The sequence below is a fragment of the Phyllobates terribilis genome, unplaced genomic scaffold (genome assembly GCF_046119375.1).
Source record: "Phyllobates terribilis strain yellow unplaced genomic scaffold, ASM4611937v1 Scaffold_11__3_contigs__length_659146591, whole genome shotgun sequence".
NCBI classification, from domain to species: domain Eukaryota; kingdom Metazoa; phylum Chordata; class Amphibia; order Anura; family Dendrobatidae; genus Phyllobates; species Phyllobates terribilis.
This window is the reverse complement of record NW_027362771.1, coordinates 642219267-642233942: the sequence shown is the minus strand read 5'-3', so window position 1 is coordinate 642233942 and position 14676 is coordinate 642219267. Positions and strand designations below refer to the sequence as shown.

Genomic DNA, 14676 nt, shown 5'->3' with positions numbered 1-14676 from the left:
CACACTGTCAGTGACGTGCATGAGGTGAGCTGAGTTCATTGGACATGACCTCACCTCATTTATGTCACTGACAGCGTGGGAGAATTCTCACGCTGAAGCGCTGAGTGCAGGAGAACTTTCCCACGCTGTCAGTGACGTGCATGAGGTGAGCTGAGTTCATTGGACATGAACTCGGCTCATCTGGATGACGTCACAGAGAGACACTGAGGAGCGCAAGCATGCCTGCCTTCTCAGTGTCTGCGGGATGACAGGCTGGATGGCAGCTTTCTGCTGCGGTCCATCCTGTCATCTCGATGTAGCAGAGCTGGAGCTGTCCTGGGAACCATCGAAAGGTAAGGATGAGGTTGCTTTATTATTTTTCTTTTATTGCAGGAGATCGTTGGCTTCAGCTGGAATGGGCGTGATGGTAAGTATGGTTTAATTTAGAACAATAAAGAATTGTGTCTTTATTTCAATTAAAGGACTTTACTCTGGGTGTTTGTGTTTTCTTTTAACTTTGACTATGGGGTTAGTAATGGGGGTGTCTTATAGACGCCTCTCCATTACTAACCTGGGCTTGATGTCAGCTGGCATTATAAGCTGACATCAACCCCAACCCTATTACCCCCTGCCACCGCACCAGGGCAGCGTGGAAGAGCGAGGCTAAGTGCCAGAATTGGCGCATCCTATGGATGCGCCATTTCTGGGGCGGCTGACGGCTGGTGTTTCTAGCCTGGGAGGGGGCCAATATTCATGGCTCCCTTCCTGGGCTATTAATATCAGCCCCCAGCTGTCTGCCTAGCCTGTGCTAGCTATTAAATTAGGGGGGACCCCACGTTATTTTTTTGGGGGGGTTCCCCCATTTTAATAGCTAGTAAAGGCTAGGTATTCAGCTGGGGGCTGATATTAGTAGCCTGGGAAGCTCCGTGGGTATTACCCCCTTCCCAGGCTTCAAACATTTGCCCCAGCTGTCTGCTTAACCTCCGCTAGAGCCTAAAATTAAGGGGAACCCCACGCCAATTTTTTTTTTAAATAAATCCTTTATTTTAACACTAAATGACAAGTACAGTAATCAACACTGTCACTGTACTTCATATATATGTGACTGACATGTTTCTATCTATCTAATCTATGTGTGATTCTCTATTCTTTCTGTTCTAAATTGTCGGGTACAGATGCTGAATTGCCGGCCGGCTTTCTTAAAGAGACGGTGCATGAGAACACTATTATTTTTTTAAATAAATCCTTTACACTAAATGACAAGTACAGTAAGCAACACTGTCACTGTACTTCATATATATGTGACTGACATGTTTCTATCTATCTAATCTATGTGTGAAGCTCTATTCTGTCTGTTATAAATTGTCGGGTACAGATGCTGAATTGCCGGCCGGCTTTTTTAAAGAGACGGTGCACGAAAACACTAATATTTTTTTTAATAAATCCTTTACACTAAATGACAAGTACAGTAAGCAACACTGTCACAGTACTTCATATATATGTGACTGACATGTTTCTATCTATCTAATCTATGTGTGAAGCTCTATTCTTTCTGTTGTAAATTGTCGGGTACCGGTGTATGCCGCTGATGAATTGCCGGCTTTTCATGTCATTCTACATTATTCTTAGTTGTTTTACTTCATGTAGAATTAACCTACAAGGAAAGAAAGGGTTTATTTTCATTCCGATATTTGTGTCCCATTGACTTGCATTGGTTTCCGGTATCGGAATCGGCGATATCCGATACTTTTTGGGTATCGGCCCGATCCAATCCGATACGATATTTCCTGATATCGGAAGGTATCGCTCAACACTAGTTGGGACCATCAGTTGTGTTGTGCAGAAGTCAGGTGGATACACAGCTGATAGTCCTACTGAATAGACTGTTAGAATTTGTATTATGGCAAGAAAAAAGCAGCTAAGTAAAGAAAAACGAGGGCCATCATTACGAAAAATTGGGAAAACTTTGAAAGTGTCCCCAAGTGCAGTTGCAAAAACCATCAAGCACTACAAAGAAACTGGCTCACATGAGGACCACCCTAGGAAAGGAAGACAAAGAGTCACCTCTGCTTCTGAGGATAAGTTTATCTGAGTCACCAGCCTCAGAAATCGCAGGTTAACAGCAGCTCAGATTAGAGACCAGATCAATGCCACACAGAGTTCTAGCAGCAGACACATCTCTACAACAACTGTTAAGAGGAGACTTTGTGCAGCAGGCCTTCATGGTAAAATAGCTGCTAGGAAACCACTGCTAAGGACAGGCAACAAGCAGAAGAGACTAGTTTGGGCTAAAGAACACAATGAATGGACATTAGACCAGTGGAAATCTGTGCTTTGGTCTGATGAGTCCAAATTTGAGATCTTTGGTTCCAACCACCGTGTCTTTGTCCGACGCAGAAAAGGTGAACGGATGGACTCTACCTGCCTGGTTCCCACCGTGAAGCATGGAGGAGGAGGTGTGATGGTGTGGGGGTGCTTTTCTGGTGACACTGTTGGGGATTTATTCAAAATTGAAGGCATACTGAACCAGCATGGCTACCACAGCATCTTGCAGCGGCATGCTGTTCCATCCGGTTTGCGTTTAGTTGGACCATCATTTATTTTTCAACAGGACAATGACCCCAAACATACCTCCAGGCTGTATAAGGGCTATTTGACCAAGAAAGAGAGTGATGGGGTGGTATGCCAGATGACTTTGCCTCCACAGTCACCAGACCTGAACCCAATCGACATGGTTTGGGGTCAGCTGGACCGCAGAGTGAAGGCAAAAGGGCCAACAAGTGCTAAGCATCTCTGGGAACTCCTTCAAGATAGTTGGAAGACCATTACCGTGACTACCTCTTGAAGCTCATCAAGAGAATGCCAAGAGTGTGCAAAGCAGTCATCAAAGCTAAAGGTGGCTACTTTGAAGAACCTAGAATATAAGACATATTTTCAGTTGTTTCACACTTTTTTGTTAAGTATATAATTCCACATGTGGTAATTCATAGTTTTGATGCCTTCAGTGTGAATGTACAATTTTCATACTCATGAAAATACAGAAAAATCTTTAAATGAGAAGGTGTGTCCAAACTTTTGGTCTGTACTGTATGTCAACTCCTAAGGTCTTATGTGTGGAGTCTGAACTGAATACCGACGGCCTTGTTGATGCTGGTAGTCAACAACTGCCCTCTTCTGCTCATAAATTCTTCCCAACATCTGCAATGTAGAGTTCCAATGCGTGGGGCCATCACAGATCAGTCGGTGAGCTGGAAGCTGCAAACGCTGCTGAAGCACAGCAAGAGCAGCGAAACCTGTAGCTGACTTTCTAAAATGAGCATACAGGCGGCATACTTTGACAAGTAGATCTGGCAGATCCGTGTAGGTTTTGAGAAACCGCTGAACCACAAGATTAAGCACATAGGCCAAGCATGGTACGTGTGTGAGCTCGCCTCAGAGCCGCCACCAGGTTCCAGCTAGTGTCACAGACGACCATGCCTGGATGTAGGTTCAGTGGTTTCAGCCACAGATCTTCCTGCTCTTTCAGAGCTGTCCACAACTCTTCAGCGTAGTACGGTTTGTCACCTAAGCATATTGGCAGAGGCAGTGCTGCAGTGCTCCCAGCTTGTGACTGATGTGGTCATTTCAGAGGAGGAGGCTGAAGAGGAGGAGTATGAGAAGGAGGTGCAGGAGCTGTAGAATGTGGGGGCAACCCTGATTGACCCAGGGCTTGCAATCCTTGGCATCGGGAGGACGTGTTCCCTCCCAAAGTCCGACTCGGTCCCGGCTTCCACTATATTAACCCAATGTGCCGTCAGCGAGATGTACCGTCCCTACCCACAAGCACTTGTCCACGTGTCCGTCGTTAGGTGGAGTTTCCCAGTAATTGCGTTGTTGAGGGCACGTCAAATGTTGGGGGAAACGTGCTTGTGTAATGCAGGAACGGCACACCGGGAGAATCAGTGGCAGTTGGGGACCAATGGACGGCCGCCGCCATCAGGTTGCAAAAAGCTTCGGTCTCCAAAACCTAGAAGGCAACATTTCGAGCTCAAGCATTTGCGAAATGTGTGAATTTAGTAGTGTGGCCTGTGGGGCGTTGGTTGCATATTTGTGCTTGTGTTTCAAGGACTGGGGTAGGGACAACTGAACGCTGCGCTGGGACAAGGACGTTGGCACCCTTGCTGATGGTGCTATTTGAGAGTGTTCAACGACAGGTGCAGGGCAGGAGGCATCTTGGCATGCGCCATGGACAGGGGATTGGTGTGCATGCACAACAGCGGAACAAGCAGTGGTGTCACCCACAGACACTGCTGCTGAACCATGGGGTTCGGCCCACTTAGTCGGGTGCTCTGCTGCCATTTGCCTGATCATGCTGGTGGTGGTCAGTCTGCTAGTTTTGCTACCCCTGCATATGCTGGCCTGGCGGATGGTGAAAAGGGCCTTTTTGGGGTTATCTGCAGACTCTTTAAAAAATATCATGACTCGGGAATACCTAACAGTTGTACTGGCAACTTCCGTCGTTTTGGCGTTATGAGAAATGCTCCTCCTGACTTTCTGGCAATTGTGTCTCATCATCATCATCCACCTTTTGTGACAGTAATTGCACTTTCCCACCGTCGCTTTTGTGTGACCGTTGCTGCTCCAATATTTGGGCATCGCTACATGCGTTCTTCTCTTGACTCGCTTGAAGCTGGCCAGGCGAGAGGCCCTAATCTACAAATGGAAAAGTGAACAGCTCTTCTGAGTGTCCAAGTGTGGGATCAGTTGTCTCCAGGCACTCGGCAAGGTGGGAGGAAGGAGGATCAGGGTGAGGAAAATGCGGTCCAGACTCACGGCTACTGTGACTTGACTGTGTGGAAGATAGGGTGGTGGTGGTGGTGGCTAAGTGACTGGAAGCATTATCTGCTATCCAACCAGAAACCTTTTGACACTGCTCTGTGTTCAATAGTAGTGTTCTGCGGTCCCCTAGTAATTGGACAGAAAAGTCAAGCGACAAGATGTGGGTGCCATGTCCTCGGCCTCTGCATACACCATCACCATCACGTCCACTTCCCTACTTCTTGCCACGCACCTTGCCCATTTTTAATTGAGGACAATATTTTCCACCTTCTCAAAAAATGGCTGATTTTGGAACGCAGTTATATGTGATACATCTGACAGGGAACCACGATTTTAAACAGCAGGCCTGTAATTTACTAATACTATTCTACACAGAGACCTAGTGTGAATAGCTTGACCGACACACTGCACCTGAATGGAAATGGAAGTAATGTGTGATTTTGGAACAGTCTTATAGGTGATATATCTGACAGAGAACTACGGTTTTAAATAGCAGGCCTGTAATTTACTAATACTATTCTTCACAGACACCTAGTGTGAATAGCTTGACTGACACACTGCAACAGAATGGAAATGGAGGCCAATATTTTCCACGTTCAGTTCAAATTTCTGGATTTTTATCGCTGAAATATGGAACAGATCTTGCTTTATTCTGCAGTGAGAACAAGCAAATGGAGCAGAAAAATGGTGTACTCTGGATTGCTTTTTAAGCAAATAACCAGGATTAAGATAAAAAAACATTGCCATGGCCCCTGATATCTAAGAGGTTGAGCTTCACCATCTCCAATCTTTTGGACACGGAAATGCTGCCTCTCTGCCTGGTGGATACAGATGGCTTCCGAAAGTTGATGGCCATCACAGTCCCCCAGTACTTGTTGCCCAGTTGCCATTACTTCTCTTAGAAAGCTGTGCTTGCGCTACACCAGCATGTCGCAAACAACATCATTCATTCCTTGACTAAATCTATATCTTCCAGGGTGCATTTCATCACAGACACCTGGACGAGTAAGCATGGTCAAGAGCGTTACATCTCGCTAACTGGGCACTGGGTGACTCTGGTGGCTGGGGGACAGGTGGGGAAGGGGCTACTCCATAAATCTTGGAATCCCCAAGGCTTGCATGAGAAACCTCTGTATTTCACACTTCCTCCACTGCTTCTGCGTCCTCCACCTCCTCTAGAGCCTCCACTTGCGCAATCAACCTCTGCTTTAATGAGGCACGCTTTCCAATAGTGCAGAGCGAATCCACACCACCCTCGCACTGCACAGCCAGCACTGTACAGCCACAATCAGGCAGTCTTAAAATGAATATCAAAAATGGATGAATGGCTTGAGCTTGTCTGTCACGCGTTGGAGATTTTATCATGCCCGTCAGCCAGTGTTCTGTCAGAACATGTGTTCAGCGCTGCTGGTGGGGTCCTGATGGATAAGCACATGTCCCATGAAAGTGTTGACCGCCTAACTTTCGTTAAGATGAACAAGTCATGGATCTCAAAGGACTTTTTCACCCCAATTGAAGACTGTACAGAGTAGGCAATGGTGTAGTTTTTAGTGTGCTGAATTGATCTTACGGAATTCCAGTTTGTGTGCCTGCTCTTGCTGCAGCTTCAGGTTTTTGGCCCTAATTTTTGGAAATGTGGGGAATCCTGATTGGGTCTCCATATATTGGGTTGGCTGTAGTGGAAGCGGTGTTGGTCCCCATTATACTACTTACATTCTAGTGAAATTAATGCCACTTTGGTGGTTTTAGGCCTAAATGTTTTCAAATGGGAACAGTCCTGATTGCGTCTCCATCTACTGGGTTGGCTGTAGTGTAAGAGCCTAATTCTACATTTTCTACTGTCCTGAAATTTATGCCACTTTGCTATTGTCTGCAATAAATTTTTTGAAATGTGGAGAATCCTGATTGGTTCTCTATCTATTGGGTTGGCTGTAGTGGAAGAGGTGTCGCTCCTGATTGTACAATTTCTACTGTACTGAAATTTATGCCACTTTGTTGGTGTCTGCCAGTAATTTTTGGAAATGTGGGTGACGCGCCCCCTGGGGCCATGGGGTACTTGGTAGCTAGGCCGATCGGTTCCTTTTTGGGCGTAGTCACGGCGGCAGTGACCCAGTCCGTGGCCCAGGGCGGTTAATAAAGAAAAGTCAATTGGGGATGAAGTTTGTGACGCCACCCGTGGTATGCGGCTATAGATGGCCGCCGCTGCTGTTCAGATCCACTGGGGCTGTTGGTGACGCAGCAGAGATGGTTCAGCTCTCCACAGATAGAGCTAGGCCACAGAGCAGTTAAATAGGGGATTTAGGAGGTTGGTGGTATAGTGCAAGGCAGGTGATGCAGCAATTAAGTGAAGGACACAGCGGGGTGCAGTCTTCAAATATTTACTCACAGTTATCAAGATGCTCCAGGTTACAATGGCCAGATTGTAACCGCCCACGTCGTCCTGTGTCCTCCGGGGAAGTGATCCTGCTAACTCTCAGATAACTTAGGTGCACTTGAACGGGACCCCTTTCTTATGTACCTTCCCAGGTCGTCTCTCTGCGCTATCTCTCTCTCTCTCTCCTGCCCTGCACCTCACACACAGTGTCCCGAGCCAGTGGCCCCGGGCCTTGTTGGGCGATGTCTAGTCTGTCCCCTTTTGTCCTATATGGCCACCTTTTCAGCGAATGTGTGTGGTTGTTGGTTACGGTACTTGAAGATACCGCAACCTCCGGTTTGCTAGCGGAGTCTTGCGGTCCTCCACTAGTCTGTGGCCGGCCCCCTACTGAGACCTGATCCCTCCACGATCAGCCTGAACTTGGGCACACGGGTGGCATCCCACACTTACCGTGTCCCTAGGATCCCTTCTAACTCTCTGGAGCCCTCCTCACTGCTCTTCTCTCCTCATTTCCTACTGGGCCTCTCTGACTGGACCCCACTCCTCCACAGTCCTCACTCACTGAACTCCTGCTCCCAGGACTGGAGCCAGGAAAATGGACCCTTCTAGATGTTTCTACCCTTCCTTTATACTGTTCTGTCAGTGCTCTCCTAAACTACTTCCTCCACCCACCTCCTCTACTTAGTTCCACCTTCCTGACAGGGACCAGGCCTGTGCTGTCCATTAGGAGCTATCTGGATCTTCCTTCAGGAGTGGTGTAGTGTTGGATGTGAGTGTGTGGGTCCCAGGTAGTGCTCCTTCCTGAGAGTGGGGTACCACACCTCTGGATGAGATGCAGTACTCGGTGGCAACTGGACCCGCAGGGGCGCCACATGGGGAATCCTGATTGGGTGTCCATCTATTGGGTTGGCTGTAGTAGAAGAGGTGTCGGTCCTCATTATACTACTTATACTGTAGTGAAATTGATCCCACTTCGGTGGTATTAGGTCCTAATTTAGGGAAATGTGAATACTCCATGTGCTGGGTTGGCTGCAGTGGAAGAGGTTTTGGTCTCCTTTACAATAATTATACTCAAGTAAAAATAATTTTTTTGGTGCAGGTATTATTCTTCACACAAGGGTACACAGACCTGATAAACTAAACATGGGTATATAAAGCAGACTACATCTCAGCTTAAAATTGTTTGGCTCAGATATCCATTTCCACATGGGGGGAAAAAAAGGTTGGGTCCGAGCAGCTTCCTGACCCTCCACTGTACTGTGCAGTCAGGGCAAGAAGAAGAGGAGGGTGACTGAGGGTGAGGAATGTGATAACACATTGGATGATGGTGAGGTTGCACATCCAACTTGGTGTGAACCCAGAGGCACGCAGCTGAGTAGCTCATTTCAGGAGGTGGAGGAGGAAGACGAGGAGGTTATGTTGAGTCTTATGGCGCATGAGGAGCACTACATCCTTAGCCACAAAAGTGGCAGTGACCAGCAGCGGTCGCGAGTCTGCAGCTCGCAGGGGCGGAAAGGGTTTTTTGCGACTGCAAAGGATGAGCCAGCTTACGTGTCTACATACTTTGCGACAAAAAACTCAGTAGAGGTAAAAAGTGCAATAATTTGACTACTACATGCGTAATCAACATGCGTTACTCTGGCAATCTCACTGTGATAAAATCCAGAGCAGCGGACCTCAACAACCATCAGCTGCCCAATCAACCGCATCCTCTGCTTCTTCCTCCTCCTCTGTTACTGTGTCAAGTATTGTCACGCAGTCTCCCACTGCAGAACCCATTCTCTACCTGCTCCAGTCAGACTGCGTTAGAGCCCGTCAGCTGTAATGGAAGTGGACATGCCTGCTGTGTTTGTTTCACCGAGCACACCACATCGTTCTCAATCCACCGTAACATGTCCCCCTGCACCTCACTCACACTCCACCAGTTTGTCTGTTTCACTGTACTCTGCCCTCTCTCAGCACCGCAGCCAGCCCTTGATCCTGCATTTGTGATCACGTAAAAGATTGTTTCATCCTACACATGACAAAGCTAATAGGTGGAATCCACCATCTCCAATGGAAATGGTCGTGTCAAACTCTAATTTTTTGAACACTCCTGTATGGCTGCTTTTTTACTGAGGAGGTAACCGGAGAACCTGAAGGAAACCCCCGCAAACACTGGGAGAACATACAAATTACTTGCAGATGTTGTCCTCTATCATCATAAGGAGTTGTCTAAGAGACCGACCACCGCTGCTGTCTACCTTGTGAACATTGTGTTCAAGCTTGCAAGGTGTCACTGGTTTACCGTGACAGAGAGGAGCCAGAAGACCACAGCATCTGATTCCTTCCACTCCTGTAGTCATTAAAAAGAAGCCTTTCGCCTTCATATTAATCGGTGCAGGGGTTAATCTGCTCAGTTGTGAGCTCCTGGAAGTTTAACGTGATTTAGGTTCTCGACAGATTTGTCCCGTGCATATCCCCTACTGTGATAACGCTGTACCCCAACACATCAAACTGTCACCTGTGGAAACCTTTAAAACAAAGCTGAAGACCCACTTCTAGTGACAAGCGTACAATCTGCAGTAACCCTCGCTCCAGCTTACCGCTGTACGGCCAGCTGTACCCTGACCTACTGTACCCTCACCCATCCCTTGTAGATTGTTTGTGTGCTCTCTCCTCTAGTACCAGTCGGTGACCCCTTTTGACATGTAACGCGCCACGGAACAAATGTCGCTGTAATAATAATAATAGTTATAGTACTTGTACTCTGGGTCAATTGATGGCACTTTCCAGGTGTCTACCCCTAATTTGATGTGTTTTGGCAGCTTTTGTGCCGGTTTTAAGGTGTTGTGTATGCCTCCCCCCAATGAATCCTATGGAGTTCAATAACGTTCGACGATCATTCGACGAATAAATCAGCGAAAATCGCAAAATCGGCGATCGCAATCCAAATTGAATATTGAAACATTCTCTTATCTCAACAGTGGGCAATGACAACAACCATAGATATTGTTCACTTTCATGAGATACCAGGAACAACAAAATATCAACATAATTCAACACCATGATTAAAGTGTGAAACTATATAGCCATTAATCACAATAAAATTAATAAACTTTTGATCTAAATATCGGCAAAATGCATTCAGAAAATATTTGCATAAATCATTAATAAAAAATATTTTAAAAATTCACTCATGAAGAATTTATATATGTTTTCTAGAAAACTATGATAGTAGAAGTTGCATAACGGGATGGTGGCTGTGGGTCTGGACTGTGATTTTCAGAAAAAGCATTAATGGATGGAATTAGAAGATAAGTAGTAGAACCAAGCTACCAAGGTTATTTGTGCAGAAGGATATTTCCCTCTTATCCTTATGTCCACCAAAGTAGTTACTTAGTAGTTAAGCAGTGTAACTTCTTCTGTACATGTTTTGCTCTTGTCTCATGAATTAATTTGTAAACCTGCCTGATGAAGGAGCCTCTGTACCCTGAAAGCTTGAAATCATAGGCATAGAGATGGTACTGAAAACCAAATCTGTTGATGGTTTGTCCAATAGGGGCAGGCTATAAGGAGAAGAGGAGGGCACCTAGGACAGATCCTTGAGGAACCCCTACAGTGAGGGGAAGAGGAGAAGAGGAGGGCACATAGGACAGATCCTGGAGGAACCCCTACAGTGAGGGGAAGAGGAGACGAAGAGAAAAAAACTAAATAAAGCTATAATTTTTAAGGGTAAAGAGTAGACAGCAAAAGACACAGTGAAAGAGCGGTCAGAGAGATAGGAGGAGAAGCGGGAGAGAAGAGTGTCCTTGAGGCCGATAGAGTGGAGCATCGTGAGGAGGAGCTGGTGATCCACAGTGCCGAATGCTACAGAGAGATCCAGGAGATCAGCAGGGAGCAGTGACCATTGGATTTAGCTGTTAGTAGATCATTAGAGACTTTAGTGAGGGCAGTTTCAGTGGAGTGTAAAGAGTGGAAACTAGATTGTAAAGGGTCAAGAGAATTACCTGAGAGATAGCGGATTAGATGGGAGTGGACCAGGCGTTCCAGGAGTTTAGAGATGAAGGTGAGATAAGAGACAGGTCTGTGGTTAGCAGTGCAGTTTTGGTGGAGGGATGTTTTTTTAAGTCATGAATGTATGCTGGTCTGTTTAAACATGGAGGGAAAGATTAGATATATAGATACAACAGTACACTTGCCAAAAATATAAAGCTTTGCTGTCATTACAATGGTTACTTTACAAAGGTAAAGCCAGACTAATGCTATCTGTATTCAGTCTGTTGTAGAAGATGCGTCTCTAACAGGCAGAGCACTTCTGTAGAGTGGTAGCAGGCCAAAGAAGAGCAAGGTCCTTAATGCCACCCAAAGATAAAAGTAATGAAGGAGAAAGAATATCATTATGACCCCCATAGCTTTATGAAAAGCCTAAGTCAATAGTAGCCATTCTATACAGACCATGTGCCATCTTTTTAGTACCACACTGCCTCGTACCCCTACGCGCGTTTTGCGTTCTGCTTTGTCGCCGGTAAGGGTACGAGGCAGTGTGGTTCTAAAAAGATGGCACATGGTCTGTATAGAATGGTTACTATTGACTTAGGCTTTTCATAAAGCTATGGGGGTCATAATGATATTGTTTCTTCTTCATCACTTATATCTATCTTTGGGCGGCATTAAGGACCTTTATACCGTCTGACGTTTTGATTTACTTGACTGTTAATAGTCCTTATATGTTTGGGAAAGTTAAGGTTCCTCTAGATTGCAATATAGAGATAGCCACTATGATACAAATAGAGATTATGTGGAATATATAGACTATCCCATTATTGTTTATCTTACAAGCATGTACCAGAACTGAAATCATGTTCCCAAGCGGTTGTTGCTATTAGGCTATACATATATGAAATTTTGATTGTTTGTGAATTCTTTATAACTATATCTATGTAACTTTATTTCTGGATTTGACTTTCTTATGAATGATGATATGAGAATTAATGTATTTATTATTGGGTACCCGCATTTTTTCTATGATAGAGGATCATAATGGAAATTAGTCTATTTTTCAATCCAGTAGTACGCCTTTTCACTGCTCACGAAGTTTGGCTGAGAATGTCACAGAATAGAACATACCTGAGTCGTTTTATAATGATATTGAAGAATAATATTTTTTTTACATACAATGAGCGATCACAAGAGAAGGATATGTTGGGCGCCATCTTGGTTGAGCTCTCCTTTACTGATAAATCTCCATGTAATGAAAATTTTAGTGGGGATCTGATGGGCCCATTTCACTTCAAATGCAGTTTTCTGAAAACTTATTTTGGTGCTGTCTGTTGTTTTAATCGGGGAAGTTGACTTTCCATAAAGTTTGACGATGCTGCCAGTTGGTTTGTCAGATCATTGACATTGATGCAGCTGTCAATGGGGTAAACTGTGAGTAGTGAGTCACCAGACCTGATCTTTAATGTTTGAGATGCATTTCTCCACTTTAGCGTGCATTTCTTCAGCTTCTGGATATGGTGCCCAAGTTAATGTCCCTCTCTTCAAAAAATGTCCCTCCAGAGTGGCCAAATGAAAATTAATTGACGCAAAGAGATTTGATAAAAGCTGATGGAGCAGTTTCTTATTGGGTCTTGCCCTGTTCTGCGCTCAACACTGGCTCATTCTGGCCCTGATTCTGCAAAAAATGTACATAAGTCTAACAGACAGGAGTTATGGTTGATCAAGAGAAGTCCTCAAAGAGGGAAAATGAGAAAATAGTATGAAGACCTTTGGAGGCTTAATGTGCTTTGGACAGCAGCCACTAGTCCAACGTCTCCCAACATCATCTCAATCAAGTCTGAAGAGTTAAAGAGCAAAGATCTCATCACTACTTTTCTGAACAATAGCCTTTTGAACGACAAAATACCCATGCAATTGCTTTTCTGACCTCCTTGTTCCTTAGACTGTATATGAAAGGGTTAAATAGTGGAGTGACAATGCTGTACAAAACACTGAGAAGTTTATTGTGATTTTGGGAACCTTTACCCATATACATTGTGATTACTGTCCCGTAATAGATAGAAACCACAGCAAGATGAGCTGCACAGGTGGAGAACGCTCGCTCTTGGCTACCTCTAGAGGACATTCTCAATATAGACACAATAATGAAGGCGTAAGACATCAGAGTCCAGGAGAAGGTACCAAGGGACATGATGGAGGTTAAGACGAACATAGACAATTCGATCAACCATGTGTCAGAGCAGGAAAGCTTCAAGACTGGCAGAAGATCACAGAAGAAGTGGTCAATGGAGAAGAAACAAAAGGGAAGTTTGGAGATAGATACAGTTGGAATCAAGGATGCAAAGACTCCAATCAACCAAGAGCCAAGAGTCAAATTCTGGCAAATCTTTGGGCGCATGAGTTTTGAATAGTGAAGGGGCTTACAAATGGCCAAGTAGCGATCATACGCCATGACTGCCAGCAGTATACTTTCTGTGCCACCAAAGATACAAAAGAAATACATCTGTGTGAAGCAGCCAACAAATGAAATAGTCTGGTGGAGCAATAGAAAGTTCTGTAGCAACTTGGGAATGACTGTTGTGGTGTAGAACACCTCAAGAAAGGACAAGTGGGTCAGGAAGAAGTACATGGGCTTGTGAAGACAGACATCCATCAGAGATACAAAGATAATCAAAAGGTTTCCTGCCAAGATCAACAGGTAGATTAGAAAGAAGAAAAAAAATGCCGGAATCCTGCCGGTTTGGAGATCGGTGAAGCCAACCAAGTGGAATGAAGAAGGCGTAGTGAGGTTCAAGAATGTCTTCATTACTAATAACAGAAGAGGATGGAGAGAAGGAATGAATATTCTGTTATTCCATACATTTATCTGTAGTAATTATATGTGCCGAAACTGACTGCTATTTATCTCATATGTCAATGCTTCTTTCAACTTACCTGTCTATCTCGTATTTATGTATAAAAAGTCAGTATTATACCAGTCCCATACTTGTACTTATCTTACCAACACACATATCTTATCAGCAGGCACACCTTACCTACAGGCATACTTTACCTACATGCACACCTTTCACACAGGCAAATATTTCCTACATGCACACCTTTCCTACAAGCATGCTTTACCTACATAAACACCTTACCTACAGGCATACATTACCTACGTGCACACCTTACCTACAGGCATATATTACCTACATGCACATGTTACCTACAGCCATACATTATCGATGTGTACAGCTTACCTACAGGCATATATTACCTACATGCACACCTTATCTACAGGCATACATTTCCTGCATGCACACCTTATCTACAGGCATATATTACCTACATGCATACCTTACCTACAGGCATATATTACCTACATGCACATGTTACCTACAGCCATACATTATCGATGTGTACAGCTTACCTACAGGCATATATTACCTACATGCACACCTTATCTACAGGCATACATTTCCTGCATGCACACCTTATCTACAGGCATACATTTCCTACATGCACACCTTACCTACAGGCATATA

The 14676-nt window shown here is 44.8% G+C and overlaps 1 protein-coding gene across 1 annotated transcript; it reads right to left on the bottom strand.

The window, feature by feature from the left end:
• Positions 1–13019: 13019 nt before the first annotated feature.
• LOC141167609 (olfactory receptor 11L1-like) lies at positions 13020–13958 on the bottom strand. The gene has a single exon (XM_073654995.1). It carries the CDS (start codon positions 13956–13958, stop codon positions 13020–13022), a length of 939 nt encoding a protein of 312 aa, XP_073511096.1.
• Between the last annotated feature and the right edge of the window lie 718 nt (positions 13959–14676).

Coding starts and splice junctions, on each gene's coding strand:
- LOC141167609 (XM_073654995.1), bottom strand. CDS start 13,958: ATGAAGACATTCTTGAACCTCACTACGCCTTCTTCATTCCACTTGGTT.